This window comes from Octopus bimaculoides, chromosome 8 (assembly GCF_001194135.2).
Source record: "Octopus bimaculoides isolate UCB-OBI-ISO-001 chromosome 8, ASM119413v2, whole genome shotgun sequence".
NCBI classification, from domain to species: Eukaryota; Metazoa; Mollusca; class Cephalopoda; order Octopoda; family Octopodidae; genus Octopus; species Octopus bimaculoides.
Genome location: NC_068988.1, coordinates 30,208,529 through 30,222,928, shown reverse-complemented (window position 1 = coordinate 30,222,928; position 14,400 = coordinate 30,208,529). Strand labels below are relative to the sequence as shown.

Here is a 14,400-nt window from a genome sequence, read left to right as displayed (position 1 = left end):
GAATGACTGCAACAACACATATCAAGTGAAAGGGTTTTTTTTTAATTACTGAAAAGGTCATTAAGAAAAATGAAGAATTGACTTTATTATTCAATACTTTAAATTTTTTTAATAGTTATGAAATTTTTGTTGTAGAATAAGGTGCAGGCATGGTTATGTGGTGAGAAGTTTGTCTCCTAATCACATAGCACTTTGATAAATATCTTCTAGCGTAGCCCTGGGCTGGCCAACAGGTTTGGAAGTGAATTTTGTTGGCAGAAACTGAAAAAGCCCATTGTGTGTGTGTGTATAATACTGGTGTCTCCTTGCCATCACGTGACAGTTGTGAGTCTTACCACCATGCAAGCAGTGTTTGTGTCCAGTTTTGCATGGAAAAACGTCTGACATTGGATAAATATTACCTTGCTTGGAAATGTGTGGAGGATGGCGACAAGAAGGGCATCTGACATAGAAAATCTGCCTCAACAAATTCCATCTGACCAATGCAAGCATGGAAAAATGGGTGTTTAGCAACAATGGTAATGATATCTTCCACACTATGGATTTAATATGTTCTATATTGGTGATGTTTGTGGAAATTCAAACCAACACCTAGTCGAGCTTCTATATAGAACCTCTTCATTTCATCTTGCTTATTACTTGTTCATTTTATTGGCTTTTGTCACTTGGTGTGTTTGTTGGTTGGGGGTCTGTGGTGGTGCTGAGTGGTTGGGGTGTGGTGGTGGTGCGTGATTGGAGTTTGGTGGTGGTGATTGGTTGAGCTGATGAATGAAAATAAGTTTTTTGGGTTGCATGAAGTAACTGAACAACGTCACTGAACATTTTAACAGAGGATTTTATTGACAGCAGTAATTACATCTTGGGAGAGAGGTACTGATATGGCAACATGTGATTGGTCCAACAATGACTGGAAACAGTAGTGCTGTATTCTTGGTGACAGAGATTCCTGTCCTCTGTCTTGTCATCCTGGGTCATCTTGCTCTAGCAAGACTGGAGAAACATTGCGCAGCTGCCTCAACATTCTGCAATTACTGCCAAAAGCAGCCTTTTTTAAGACAAGAAAATTCTAGAAGATTGAATCACATGACTTTATGCTGATTAGTTGCTTAATTGACCAATCACGTGAAACCACTGTGGTTTGGTCGTGATGCATCACTGGTTACCTAGCAGTTCAGTTTCAAATAAACACTACAGTTTGTTCATTCTTTTGCCAGAAAGTGTCAATGTAGTAAATCTGGTAACAACAGAACAAAGTCCAGTTATATGCGATCAGTGAAGCTTTCTTTTTAGAGAAAAGTCAATAACCATTGTCAGTATTGGAGCCAGCAGGTCTTGACGGTGGGGATGGATTTACCCTTTTCCTATACAAGGGAGGCGGATCCCTAGCCTGGGAGATGAAGTGCTGTGACAAGTTCTCCGGTTCCAACCTTGATGCATCAACCGCAAACCCAAGTCTCGTTTACCGTAACGCAGAGGAGAGAAAAATAAATGAATACAGAAACTTGACCATACACTGTCAGCCTGCGCCGGTCACTGCTGAAACTTCAGGTGTTCTTGGACCCTGCGCTGCCAGTTTCCTCTGCAAAATTAGGATAATTTTGACCTGTCTGAGAAATAAGCCATGTGAGTTGGGTGGCTGCTGCAGCAAGTGCCACTGGCCATTCTTCATGGCAACACCATTGCAATCATGTCTGCAAGGCATGACTAAAAGCGCCATTTGGTCTGGGATGTACTCCCCACCCCCATCTATTGCTCAATTCCCCCCCCCCTTGTTTTTCTGTTTCCTCGATGAGGTATTTATGGGTTTTCTTTTTCTTGATTATTTGATCTTTTATACTTTTAGCTGTTTTCCTTTCTTTTCTTCTTGTCAGAATATGTTATTGATAAAAAAAATCTTATTTAAAAAAAAAAAAAAAAATTGATAACCTAAAAATGTTAGACATGCACAATTATAGCCACTCCTTTGAATTCACCAGTCTATGAATAAAACCAGTTTTTTTTCTAAAAAAAAAAAACAACAAAAGCTCAACACTGTACTCCTTTATCATTGTAAGGCTATAATTAATCTAAATAGTTTTGTATTTAAACTAAAAAATGTAGGAGCTTCTTATTTCCAATTTTTCAGATCATTTTTTATCTTCTTTGCGCTTTCCATTTCTTTTGTTCCAGTTTCATTGCAATGGTACATTCTATCGAAATTCTTTGTTCATTACATCTCGTGATAAGGCAACTTTACTTTTGGTGTTGTGATAATGGGCTTGTGCAAAAGTTTGGGTATTAGAAGGGTCTATCTATGTCTGTGGTTCCCAACTTGTGGTATCCAGACCCCTAGTGGTCCCCAAAGGTAGTACTGGGGGGTCCATGAATTAAATTCAGAATTTCATTATATATATATGAAATTTTGAGTTTAGTTATATACACACACACACATACATGTAGGCGCAGGGTGGCTGTGTGGTAAGTAGCTTGCTTACCAACCACATGGTTCTGGGTTCAGTCCCACTGCGGCATGCCACCTTGGGCAAGTGTCTTCTTACTAGAGTCTCAGGCCGACCAAAGCCTTGTGAGTGGATTTGGTAGATGGAAACTGAAAGAAGCCTGTCGTATATAAATGTGTGTCTGTGTTTGTACCCCCCCCCCTCATTGCTTGAGAACCAATGCTGGTGCGTTTATGTCCTTGTAACTTAGTGGTTTGGCAAAAGAGACTGGTAGAATAAGTACTAGTCTTACAAAGAATAAATCCTGGGGTTGATTTGCTCTACTAAAGGTGATGCTCCAGCATGGCCGCAGTCAGATGACTGAAACGAGTAAAAGAATACGGAAAGGGAAAAAGATGAAAATTTCTTTTTACCTGCATCCACATATTCTCTACAATGGATGTCATTATTTGTTAGATCTACAAAGTTCTGATACACAATCACTTCGTGAATGTACAATGCCATCATTTAGGTTAAGAACCCCTGGATTAGTTGAAGAAATAGACCCCCCCCTCCCAGGACTTATTTTCAAGTCTGGTACTTATTCTGTTGGTCTCTTTGGCTGAACTGCTGAGTTATGGGGATGTAAACAAACCAACATAGGTTGTCAAGTGTCGAAGTTGAAAACACCTACACACACACATATATAACACTTCCCCACAGTTTTAATCTACCAAATTTACTTAACAAGACATTGGTCAATCTGGTGCTATAGTAAAAGACACTTGCTTGAGGTACTACTGCACGGTGGGACTGAACCCCAAAACCACAAGGTTGCAATGTGAACTTTACCACATAGTCATTACCCGTGTTTGCACAACCACGCCCATTTCTATGTGGCCATAGCTGTGTCTACAGGGCCATGCCTATCCACAGTAAAGACAACCGAAGGGTCTTATGTTTGTTTTCCTTTGGTACATCAATTGGGATTTGAAACCAGAATGCAGACTGAAGCACTGTAATTTTTTTGTCAGCCAAGCTGATTAAATATTTCTTTTTAGGAAGGTAAAGTTCAAAGATTATATTTTGTCCTTCAGAAATAAAAAAAAACAGAAAGCTATTATCTAATCCACAATATGACCTTCACTCACCACTTTCAAATGACATTCTTCTCTGACTTGTCCTTTCTCTCAACCTAAATTAAATTTTATCACTGGTTGCGTGCTTGGTCATAATCATATAGGCACTCCTGGAGTGGCTGTGTAGGTACGAAGCTTGCTTCCCAACCACATGGTTCTCGGTTCAGTCCCACCTGTGTGGCACTTTGGGCAAGTGTACTCTATTATAACCTTCGATCAACCAAATCCTTGAGTGGATTTAGTGGAAGGAAACTGAAAGAAGCCCAGTGTGTGTGTGTATAATATATATATATATGTATAAATGTTTGTGTGTCTGTGTTTGTCCCTCCACCATTGCTTCACAGCTGATGTTGTTGTGTTTACGTTCCCCATAACTTAGCAGTTCGGCAAAAGACAACAATAGAATAAGTAGTAGGCTTACAAAGAATAAGTCCTGGGGTTGATTTGTTTGACTAAAGGCAGTGCTTCAGCATGGCCTCAGTCAAAAGACTGAAACAAAAGAATAAAATTGTCATTTTTTTTTTTTCTTTAAAGTTTTTTGGGCTAAATAACTCTGTATATGATTAGACATTGAAACCGAGAGGGTTCACGTGATATTCAAAGATTGTTAAGATAAATCTAAATGTAGTTTCTATGTTCTTTTGTCGTGATTTCTCATTCACAGGTCCCTCTAACAAGTAGCATATTTTTCTGTTACCTGAAATATTTTGTGGTAAAAAAAAATACCACAAATTCCAACCATTGTTGTGTGTGTGTGATGTGTTACTGAATACTCATGGGTTGCATTGTTAAGAAGTTTTGGGTTCAATCCCACTAAACACCACCAAAAGGTTCCACTTCTACTCTAGCTCCACACTGACAAAGATGTGTGAGATTTTAGTTGATGGAAGCTTAAGGAGCCTGGGTGTGTTTGTGAGTGTGTGTGTGTGTGTGTGTGTGTTTGTGAGCACTTGTGTGTGTTTCTGTTTGTGCTTCTCTGAAAATTGCAAACTACAAGCAAGTAATGTCATTTTTCTTTTCAACTAATTGTCCTTGAAGCAGTATGAAATTACGGTCCCCTTCACTTGAAGAACTGATAAGGGTTAACAACAAGAAGGGCTCCATGTCATGGTTTCTACAGCTGGATGCCCTTCCTAACACCAACCACTTTACAGTGTGTACTGGGTGCTTTTTACACAGCACCGATATGGGTGTGTTTATGTGGCACTGGTATGGAATGCTCAGCTGTAGAGGGATGCAGAGGACAAACCTGTATGCCCGGACAACCACACTTATTTAGCTTGTGTCTTTTCAACAAACCACCAGGAGTCCTGGCCCCTCTGTCACCCCCTCTGTGAGTCCCAACATCCATGGATCCTCTCTCACCACTTTGTCCTACATCTCTTGTCAAAACCATCCAGATAATGCCTGGACATTGCATGATAACGATGATAGGTCCCTCAAATAATCCACCACCACTATATATGACCGGAGTAGGTCATGTCTGGAATACATCTGGTTCGACTGTGTTAAAATATAATAATGCTAAAGAACAGAGTGAATCATAAGACAAAGCTGAAATACTGTTATCACCTGTTTACATACGTAATTATTGAAGTGGTTCAGCAATTACAGTGAAGTGTGTATAGATTTGTTGCTTTCTTTTTGCTAAGTGTTAGCTCTGACCTGTTTACTGTGACTGACCCAAGATTGTTATCTTAAATTGTAAAGTTGAAACAAGTGTTTTACAGACATTTAAAGATCTGTTGGCTGAAGAATCTAACAGAATGAGATTTATTTATTCCTGTTTAGTATGGGCATAGTATTTCCAACAGCTATTAAACGGTTGCTCCGTCGGTTTGACTGATGAGTGTTCTAGTTGCTGTTCAATGGAACCAGGATGGTTGTGAAATGAATGTGCAAGTGGCTGAGCGCTCCGTAGACGAGCATACCATTAACATAGTTTTCAGGGTCAATATAAAGACCTTCACCCGGGAACAAAAAAAAAAATTAAAAAAATAAACCAGCCTGTGTGATACAAACAAGTGTGTGGAAAATGAATGTGAAAAAAAATGTGAACTGACGACCCCTGGGATGTGGGGAGGGGACATTTAAAAAATTTTTTTTCATATTCATTTTCCACACACTTGTTTGTACCCCTCAGGCTGGTTTTTTTTTTTTTTTTTTTTTTTTTTTTTGTTCCCTGGTGAAGGTCTTTATATTGACCATTTTCAGGAAGATTCAACATCACGCATAAAATATGACCAAGGCTGGCAGTTTGAAATACAATTTGTTTTCACCAACTGAGTGAATTGAAGCAACGTGAAGTAAAGTGCTTTGCTCAAGGACACAACATGCTTCTGGGAATCAAACTGACAACTTTACAATTGTGAACTGAATATGCAAACCACCAAGTCGCGTTCCTCTCTGCACCGTGTATTAGTCATGTTAAGTCATTGTTATGTGCGTCTGTGATATTTTTTGCAATATTTCTCATCCCCACCTTGTTTGGATATAGAAGACATTGTAAGCAAGAGACATAAAACTATTTTACTCAAGGCAAAATCACATCTGAATGAAAGCCTGCTGTATGAACCTAACAAAAGATTAGGCCTAGACCAGCAGTTCCCAACATTTTCACTACAAAGGACCCCCTTTGTTTAAATAAATTTTCCCTCACTGACTCCAGGATATTGAATGATCTGTCAGCTTAAGATGTTCACAACATCCCCAGTTACTACCGTAGCAGACCACCAGGGGTTCGCAGACCACAGGTTGGGAACCACTGGCCTAGCCTTTGGTAGTTCAGTAGGTCCGTATTACCATACTGCAAACAAGTATAACTGCTTTGCGGCAATGCAGTCCAGGTTCAATCCCACTGCACACCACATTGGACAAGGGTCTTGTGAGTGAATTTGGCATATGGAAACTGGGAGCCCATTGATGGAATCTCCACTAACTACATTGCCGAACTGGTGGAGGGATGTAAACGCCTGATGGCACTCAGTGCCAGGTTCTTGGTCCAGGGCTGTAGTTTCAGTCAAAGAGACAAGGTGTGGAGAAGCATGTTCAAGAAATGGCAACCGCACCTGTTCGCTGTCCAAGTAAACATTGGAGAAGTTGCAGCCACAGCACATGTCTATGCATCATTTATCCATGACATGCTCAGTCTTCCTTGCAGCGGTTGCTGATAGCAAATGGCCTGTTTGGTCAATGGGGTGTGACTCTACAAAAAGCAAAAGAGCAAATGCTCCATTCTGGTCGCCTATCATTTCTTAAAATATTCAAGACATTGTAGAGCAATGGTTCCCAAACTTTTTTCAGACTGCTGCCCTATTGGTTCTAAGGCCTCATTCCTAGTGCCTCCCACCATCACAGACAAACTATTTTCTGCAGCAAATTTTCACAAATAAATCTTAACCTAATTAACCCTTTAATTATTTTTTTTTTTTACATCCATTGCCCAATTTTGGTCACCCCATTTTTCTTCAATGCACCCCTCCATCTTTCCACTTCCCCCAGGAGGTGGGTAGTACTGCCCACTTTGGGAACCACTATTGTAGAGAACCAAGGGTTAAAAAATGTTGGCTCTTGGTGATGGGAGAGTTTAATATGGTGGAAACAATTAACATCCTCCAGTTTGTCAGGAAGTTTGTATTTGACATTTTCACCATCTGTCAGGTTATGTAATTTTAAACAGTTTTACTTTTAGAACAAAACTAATTATTATTTATTTTCCTCCTCCATTTCGAAGCTTTCAAGACCTGATTTTATTTGCTATGATGGCTGTTCACAAATATATATCAGTGTTGCTGATGTTTTAGCCCCAGGTCAGGCCTAACCAAGTAGATATATGATGGAAAGACCTCCAACCATGACATCCCAATAAGTATATCTTGGTTTACATTATTGCATAGTCCTTTTTCTTATTTATTTATATAGTAGTGAGATTTGAGAGAAATTTGGCTATTATTGCTAGCAGGTCGAACCACCACACAGAGTATCTCTTTGGTTCATGCCATTCTGTATAAACCAATACAGACAGTTTAGTTGAAGAGCTTTCTGTGTTGATGGCTAAGAAGGCCTTACCACCATTCTTGAGAATGTCAGGTCAGTCAATGGAAGGCTTGTTCTGTTCTTGGATATATTTTAGCATTTTTTTCTTTCTTTCTTAATAACAGGAATGGAATACATTGGCATTTCGGTTTAATGTTAAATCTCATCTGACCTCATTGTCCAGCTAAGAAAATTTTTTATTTATTTTTAGGCAGAAGTGTGGTTGTGTTGTAAGAAGTTTGCTTCCCAGCCACCTGGTACCAGGTTCAGTCCCACTGAATGTTTCAACTGAAGGTTTTACATATTGGTTGAGATGATCCTTGACTAAATGTTTTGTAGTTTTAAGCTTTGCGTCTGTGCTGCTGAACCAAAACTTTCAAACCTGAATATTTCCATTCCTAAGATTTCTGAAGAATATCTGCAGGCATGACCATGTGGTTAATAAGTTCGCTTTCCAACCACACGGTTTTGAGTTCAGTCCCACTGTGTGACACCTTGGGCAAGTGTCCTGGACCGACCAAAGTCTTGTGAGTGAATTTGGTAGACAGAAATTGTGTGGAAGCCCTTCATTGTGTGTGTGTGTAAAAGTATCTTCTTCATCATTTAACATTTTCTATGCTGGCATGGGTTGGACGACTTGACAGGAACCAGCCTGGGGGCTTGCACCAGGTTCCATAGTCTGTTGAGGTTTGGTTTCTACAGTTGAATGCCCTTGCTAATGCCAACCACTTTACAGAATGTACTGGGTGCTTTTTACTTAGCATCATCACCAGTGCTTTTTTTTATGTGGCCCCTTGGTTTTAGGACTTCAATTAAAATATATATTATGTGTGTTTATATTTGTCCCTCCCCTTTGCTTGACAACCAGTGTTGGTTTGTTTATATCCCTGTAAATTAGCGCTTCAGCCAAAGAAGCTGATGGAATAAGTACCAGACTCAAAGAAACACAAGTGTTGGGGTCAGTTCATTTGACTAAACACCTCAAGGTAAGAACCCCAGCATGGCTGCAGTCCAATGACTGAAGCAAGTAAAAGATAAAGGAAAGGAAAGGGGGGGGGGTCGTTGTAATCGACTTATTTCCACCCCCTAAATTGCAGGTGTTGTACCAAAATTTGAAATCTCAAGGCAGTTACCATGCCAATCAAAATGCCTAGCAGCATTTCATCCATCTTTACATTTATCATCATCATTTAATGTTTGTTTTCTATGCTGGCATGGGTTGGACGGTTTGACTGAAAACTGGTAATCTGGAGGGGCGGGGGGTGCACCAGGTTCCAATCTGATTTGGCAAGGTTTCTACGGCTGGATATTCTTTCTAATGCCAACCACTCCAAGAGTGTCATGGGTGCTTTTTACATGCCACCGACACGGGTGCTAGTTACGAAACCCCAGCATTAGCCACGACTACAATCTTCTCAAGCACCGTATATCGCCAAAGGTCTTGGTCACTTGTCACTGCTTCCGTGAGGCAGTGACATTCTGAGTTCAAATTCAGCTGTGGTCATTTTTGTCTTTCCTCCTTTTGGTGGTCAGTAAAATAAGTACCAGTCATGTACTGGTGTTGATCTAATTGACTTGTCTCCTTCTCCCAAAATTGTGGAGGCTTAGTGGTTAGGGTGTTGGACTCATGATTGTATGATTGTGGTTTCGATTCCTGGACTGGGCAACGCGTTGTTCTTGAGCAAAACACTTCATTCAACATTGCTTCAGTCCACTCAGCTGGAAAAAATGAGTAATCCTGCGAGTGACTGGCATCCCATCCAGGTGGGAATTTCTCTGCCACTAAAACTGAGAAACTGGCCCTTATGAGCCTGACATGGCTTGAGATGGAAACATTTCTTCTTTATTTCTCCTCCAAAACTTGCTGGTCTTGTGCCAAAACTCGAAACCAATATTTATTTGTCTTCATCATCATCATCATTCTACATTGTCACCTTTTCTTTTCAGGTGGTGTATCTTATTCTCTCATCCTGCTGACTATACTCCTGTATGTACCACTGAACTGACTCAGGCTTGCCAGCTTGTACCGGAATTTACCAAGAGAAATGTCAAACTTTGTGCTTTGTCTTGTGATGATGTTGAAAGCCACAAAGGATGGATTGGGGTTGGTTTTTAAAATTCTTTAAAGTTTTGACCTGCCATATTCTATTTTAGGGTCAGTAAAATTCCCGAGATACACGGACGAGCTCTCTCCGGCGGACTTTGTCCCTCATCATCACTGCCATGTCTTGTGTCTCCCAGAGACCGGTGTCTGTCCTTAGGGCATCAACATATGTCATCCTTGGTCTCCCTCTTCTAGTGTGTCTGTGTAGGGGCTCCCACAGGCGCACTCAGTGCCGTATCAACTCCGAATGACAGTGACATGTGCAGCTAACTTCAGTCTCCTCTGTATTATCTTCACGCTAACTTTTGGGAGGCTCCCGTACAGCTCTGAGTTATTCATCCTCAGTCTATACTGATTAACGTTCAGAGCCATCCTCAGCATTCTCGCATAGCACCAGTCCACCATGTGGGTGAGTTTCTTGGTCAGTGTCCAAGTCTCAAAACCTGTACAACAGCACAGACTCCACTGCAGCATCAAAGAGACCTGCCATATTTAGCCCCTTAATATCGAAACTGACCCTATCCTGCCTAAATATTACCTAACTTGTACTTAGGGTAGAATTCACTTGGTATGAGTTGAGCTGGCTCTGACCAAGTTCACCACGTCTCTCATGAATGCTGACCACATACATTGGTCATCTGCAGTCAAGGCTTGTTTTTGTTTTAATGACGACACAAATTCGCAAGACTGATAAACAACACATTTTCTTTTACTTCTCTGGGTGCTGGATGTTTGAGAGTTCTGGTTATTTGGGAACCAAATAAGAGGAAGTTTACTGCATGTACACATGTTAACTTACCATGAGTATCACAATACTGTTTTATGTGAAATCTAAAGTTTTACTAGCTTATTCCTTTATCTTTTAAATTTAATTTTATATCCCTCTTTTATTTAAATTTCAAAGGATATCAAAAGCTATGGGAATCTGAGTGAGTTTCCCTATCCTATTATTTCGGACAAAACTCGCTGCATTGCCACCAGGTTAAAAATGATTGACCCTGATGAAAAGGACATTGCTGGGATGCCCCTAACTGCTCGAGCTGTGAGTATTTTCTGTTATCGTTTGTCGTTTAACTATAACTTTCTTACTATAGGCAAAAAGGCCTGAAATTTAGGAGAAGGGGATAGTTGCTTACATTGACCCAGTGCGTAACTGGTACTTAATTTACCGACTCCGAAAGGATGAAAGGTGAAGTCGTCCTCGGCGGAATTTGAACTCAGAACGTAGCGGCAGACGAAATACCGCAGAGTGCTAACGATTCTGCCAGCTCGCTGCCTTGGTTTGTCATTTGTGTGTCTTCTTCAATGAAACTGGTTGCAATTCAAAGGGGAGTAATCCACCCGATTAACTGCGCATACACGGTGTAATAAGTAAGGGAGAGAACTCGTAGACTTCGAGGCTCGCCGACTGGTTTTTACATTGAAGTTTTTTCTTGAAATAAACTGTACATTTAATAATTAAATGATTAATTAAGTTAATAATTAAATCCATTTAATAATTAAATATTCTTTAAAATCTTGCAGGTTTTCATCGTTGGTCCTGATAAGAAATTGAAACTCTCTATACTCTATCCAGCTACAACTGGAAGAAATTTTAAGTAAGTAAATTGCGTTTTCCTTATTAATTATTAATCACATAAGATTCGGTGTCTTGCTCCTAATCATTTAACGTTTGTTTTCCATGCTGACATGGGTTGAAATGTTCAGCAGGAGTCGTGTACCAGAGAACTGCTCCAATATCTGCTTCAGCATGGTGTCTATAGCTGAATGCCCTTCCCAACACTGACCACTTTGCACAGTGTACTGGGTGGCTTTTATGTGACACCAGCTCCATTCATGTCACCAAGTAATTCACTGATTACGCCCCCCCCCTCCCATTTCAACCGACGGAATGTAGTATGAAGGGAGGTGGCTATTTAACAATACATCATGACACACACACACACACACATGATGAGCTTCTTTCAGTTTCCGTCTACCAAATCCATTCACTAGGTTTTGGATGGCCTGAAGCTATAGTAGAAGACACTTGTCTAAGGTGCTGTGCTGTGGGATTGAACCTAGGAGCACATGACTGAGAAGCAAGTTTCTTAACCATGCGGCCATGTCTTTACTTTTCTTTCATGTCTTTGAAAAGAAATTAATATTTTGCAAATAAGTTAGTGGTAGAGAGATGTCTGACTCTATTTTTTTGTAACTCCTATGGAAAAGCAAAATGGTTGGAAATTTTTCCATGTAAACAACCTGATCTTTTGTCCTGTCTTAGTTCAAATTTTTCATAAAATTTTAAATATTTGAAACCTTTTGGTTTTCTTTTCCTAGTGAGATCCTTCGTGTGGTGGATTCTCTTCAACTGACTGCTGAGCACAAAGTTGCTACACCCGTGAACTGGAAAGTAAGTATAGATATTACGTTTTTTTTTTTTTTAATGCTGTTTAATTGTTGTCTTATCATCTAACATCCATTTTCGATGCTGGCATGGGTTGGATGGTTTGACAGGAGCTGGCAAGCCGAAGAGCTGTGCCTGGCTCTAATTGTCTGTTTTGGCATGGTTTCTACAGCTAGATACCTTTAATAGCAACCACTGTATAAAATATACTGGGTGTTTTTTATGTGGTACCAGCACCAATGTTGTTTAATGTGGCAGACCATTAAATGTTCTTAAAGTAAATGGATATGAGATGTTATGGCACAGCTGTTCTGGTGCTGCCAGAACCTGGTGCAGTTTTCCAACTTTTTAGTTCTGGTCAAACCATCCAATCAATTTCAGCATGTAAAACGGATGTTAAATGATGATGATGATGATGATAATCTTTGGCAGAATTTAATCTCAGATGACTAAATATTACAATGCATTCACATTATTCCATCAAATGCGTTGCTTCACATCCTTTTGAATTAATCCTGCATTTTTTTGGAGCGTTGAGATTTTGATGTGGTCATTGATTTTTAGAATGACCATATTGGGTAGGTGTGACAGGTCAGATCCGACCAGTTTGAATATAAAACGAATGAAATATTTTGGCCAGATACAGCTGGTTCGAATGCTAAAGAATTAAGACATTCTCTAGTTTTCTTCTGTAATTGTTAATGTGTGGCAGTTTGATTTGTTGCAAATTCTTCATTATTTTAACATTTTGGCACTGCTAAGTTTGAGTAGGGCTAAGAGAAAAATAAAATGGTTTTTAATATATTCCATTTCTCTGCTTTTAGCCTGGTGAGAAGTGCATGGTTGTACCTTCTGTGCGTGAAGACGAAGAAGCAAAGTTGTTCCCGACCGGTGTGGAGAAGATTTCAGTTCCATCCAAGAAATGTTACTTGCGAATGACAGCTTGTCCAAAGTTAAACACTTGAATTAAGTTCCAAAACAATCACGTGACATTTTTAATCTTGTCTAACAAAAATATAAACTTTGTTCCTTTTTGTAAAGTAATTTCAAAATAGTTAAAATAAAAAATCATGGGGAAAACACCCAAAATACATTCTTTTTGTTTGATCTTTGGTCATTCTTGACCGAAAGTGTCCAAGGCAAGATTGATAGTTTTTCTCTTGAGCTTTGCATTTATAGGACTATAGTAATGCTTTTGGTACCAACCTGTCCAAAACTGCCCTTGATATCATCATTGTCCTTGTTTAACATCCGTTTTCCATACTGGCATGGGTTGGATGGTTTAACTGAGGTCTGGAGAGCTGGCGGCAGCACTAGGCTCCAATCTGACCTGGCAGTGTTTCTACAGCTAGATGCTCTTCCTAATGCCAACCACCCCATGAGTGGGTGCTTTTTATGTGATATTGAACCCCATCATGCTGTGTTCTTGCTATACTGGGAATAGTTTAAATATCTCTGCTGGATTTCCACTCAAACAGTAATGAATAACATCTGCAGAAAAAGAAGAGAAAATATATAAAAACAGACAACTGATCACCTCTCAGTGACCGAGGCGTTTGGCGATATGCTGTGCTTGAGAAGACCCATTAAGCCAAGTGAAATCATAATGGCCGATGCTGGTGTCAAGTAAAAAGCACCTTGGGCCAGAGTCGTCTACTATAGCGTCTGGCTGACCACAGCCTTGTGAGTGGATTCAGTAGACAGAAATTAAAAGAAACCTGTTTATTTATAAATGATGTGGTTTTTTTATGCTTCTTTCATTTTTCAAAATTAAGATAAAATTCTTTTTTAATCTGAAATATCCTCTCCTTCATCTTCTCCAATGCTCTTCCGTCTATCTGGTAGACTTGCAAGGACCCTCTTCCAAAATTCACTTGTCTGTGACAAAAAATATTCCTTCAGTACTGTTCTGTCCTCATTTACAGAATTCCTATTTTTTCCATCCAAATGATTTTGAAGACTGCGGAATAAATGAATATGGTGGATGGGGCATCGTTTCCCATTCAAACTGCTCCAACTTTTGGAATGTCATCCTCACTGTATGTGTCTGAGCATTATCCTGATGTAAGAACACCTTTCATCTTGAAACCAAAGATGGTTGTTTTTCTTCTGCAGACTATGCCGAATATGCTCCTTTGTCAGTTCTGTTATTGCTTTGTAAAAAATAATTGTTAAAATCGAACTGCACTCTTCAAAACTTGCACTAAGAATAAGAACAAGGTAAGATTACTACCTGCTTTTATAGCAAGTTGATACAGGTAGAGTGGAGGCCCAGTGGTTAGGGCAGCGGACTCGCGGTTTCGATTCTCAGACCGG

General features: G+C 39.8%; 2 protein-coding genes across 5 annotated transcripts in view; one reads left to right on the top strand and one right to left on the bottom strand.

Annotated features, from left to right (window-relative positions):
* Positions 1-13,177, top strand: part of LOC106882799 (peroxiredoxin-6) — a 16,184-nt gene extending 3,007 nt beyond the window's left edge. Inside the window, exons 2-6 of the mRNA XM_014933582.2 lie at positions 9,539-9,695; positions 10,600-10,737; positions 11,220-11,293; positions 12,018-12,090; positions 12,909-13,177. Of these exons, the coding sequence (XP_014789068.1) occupies positions 9,539-9,695; positions 10,600-10,737; positions 11,220-11,293; positions 12,018-12,090; positions 12,909-13,049 (583 nt within the window). The 3' untranslated portion in view covers positions 13,050-13,177. The remainder of the gene's footprint in view (positions 1-9,538; positions 9,696-10,599; positions 10,738-11,219; positions 11,294-12,017; positions 12,091-12,908) is intronic.
* LOC106882798 (neurexin-1a) overlaps positions 1-14,400 on the bottom strand; it is a 443,081-nt gene that overhangs the window by 180,768 nt on the left and 247,913 nt on the right. The gene's annotated exons all lie outside the window — the stretch shown is intronic.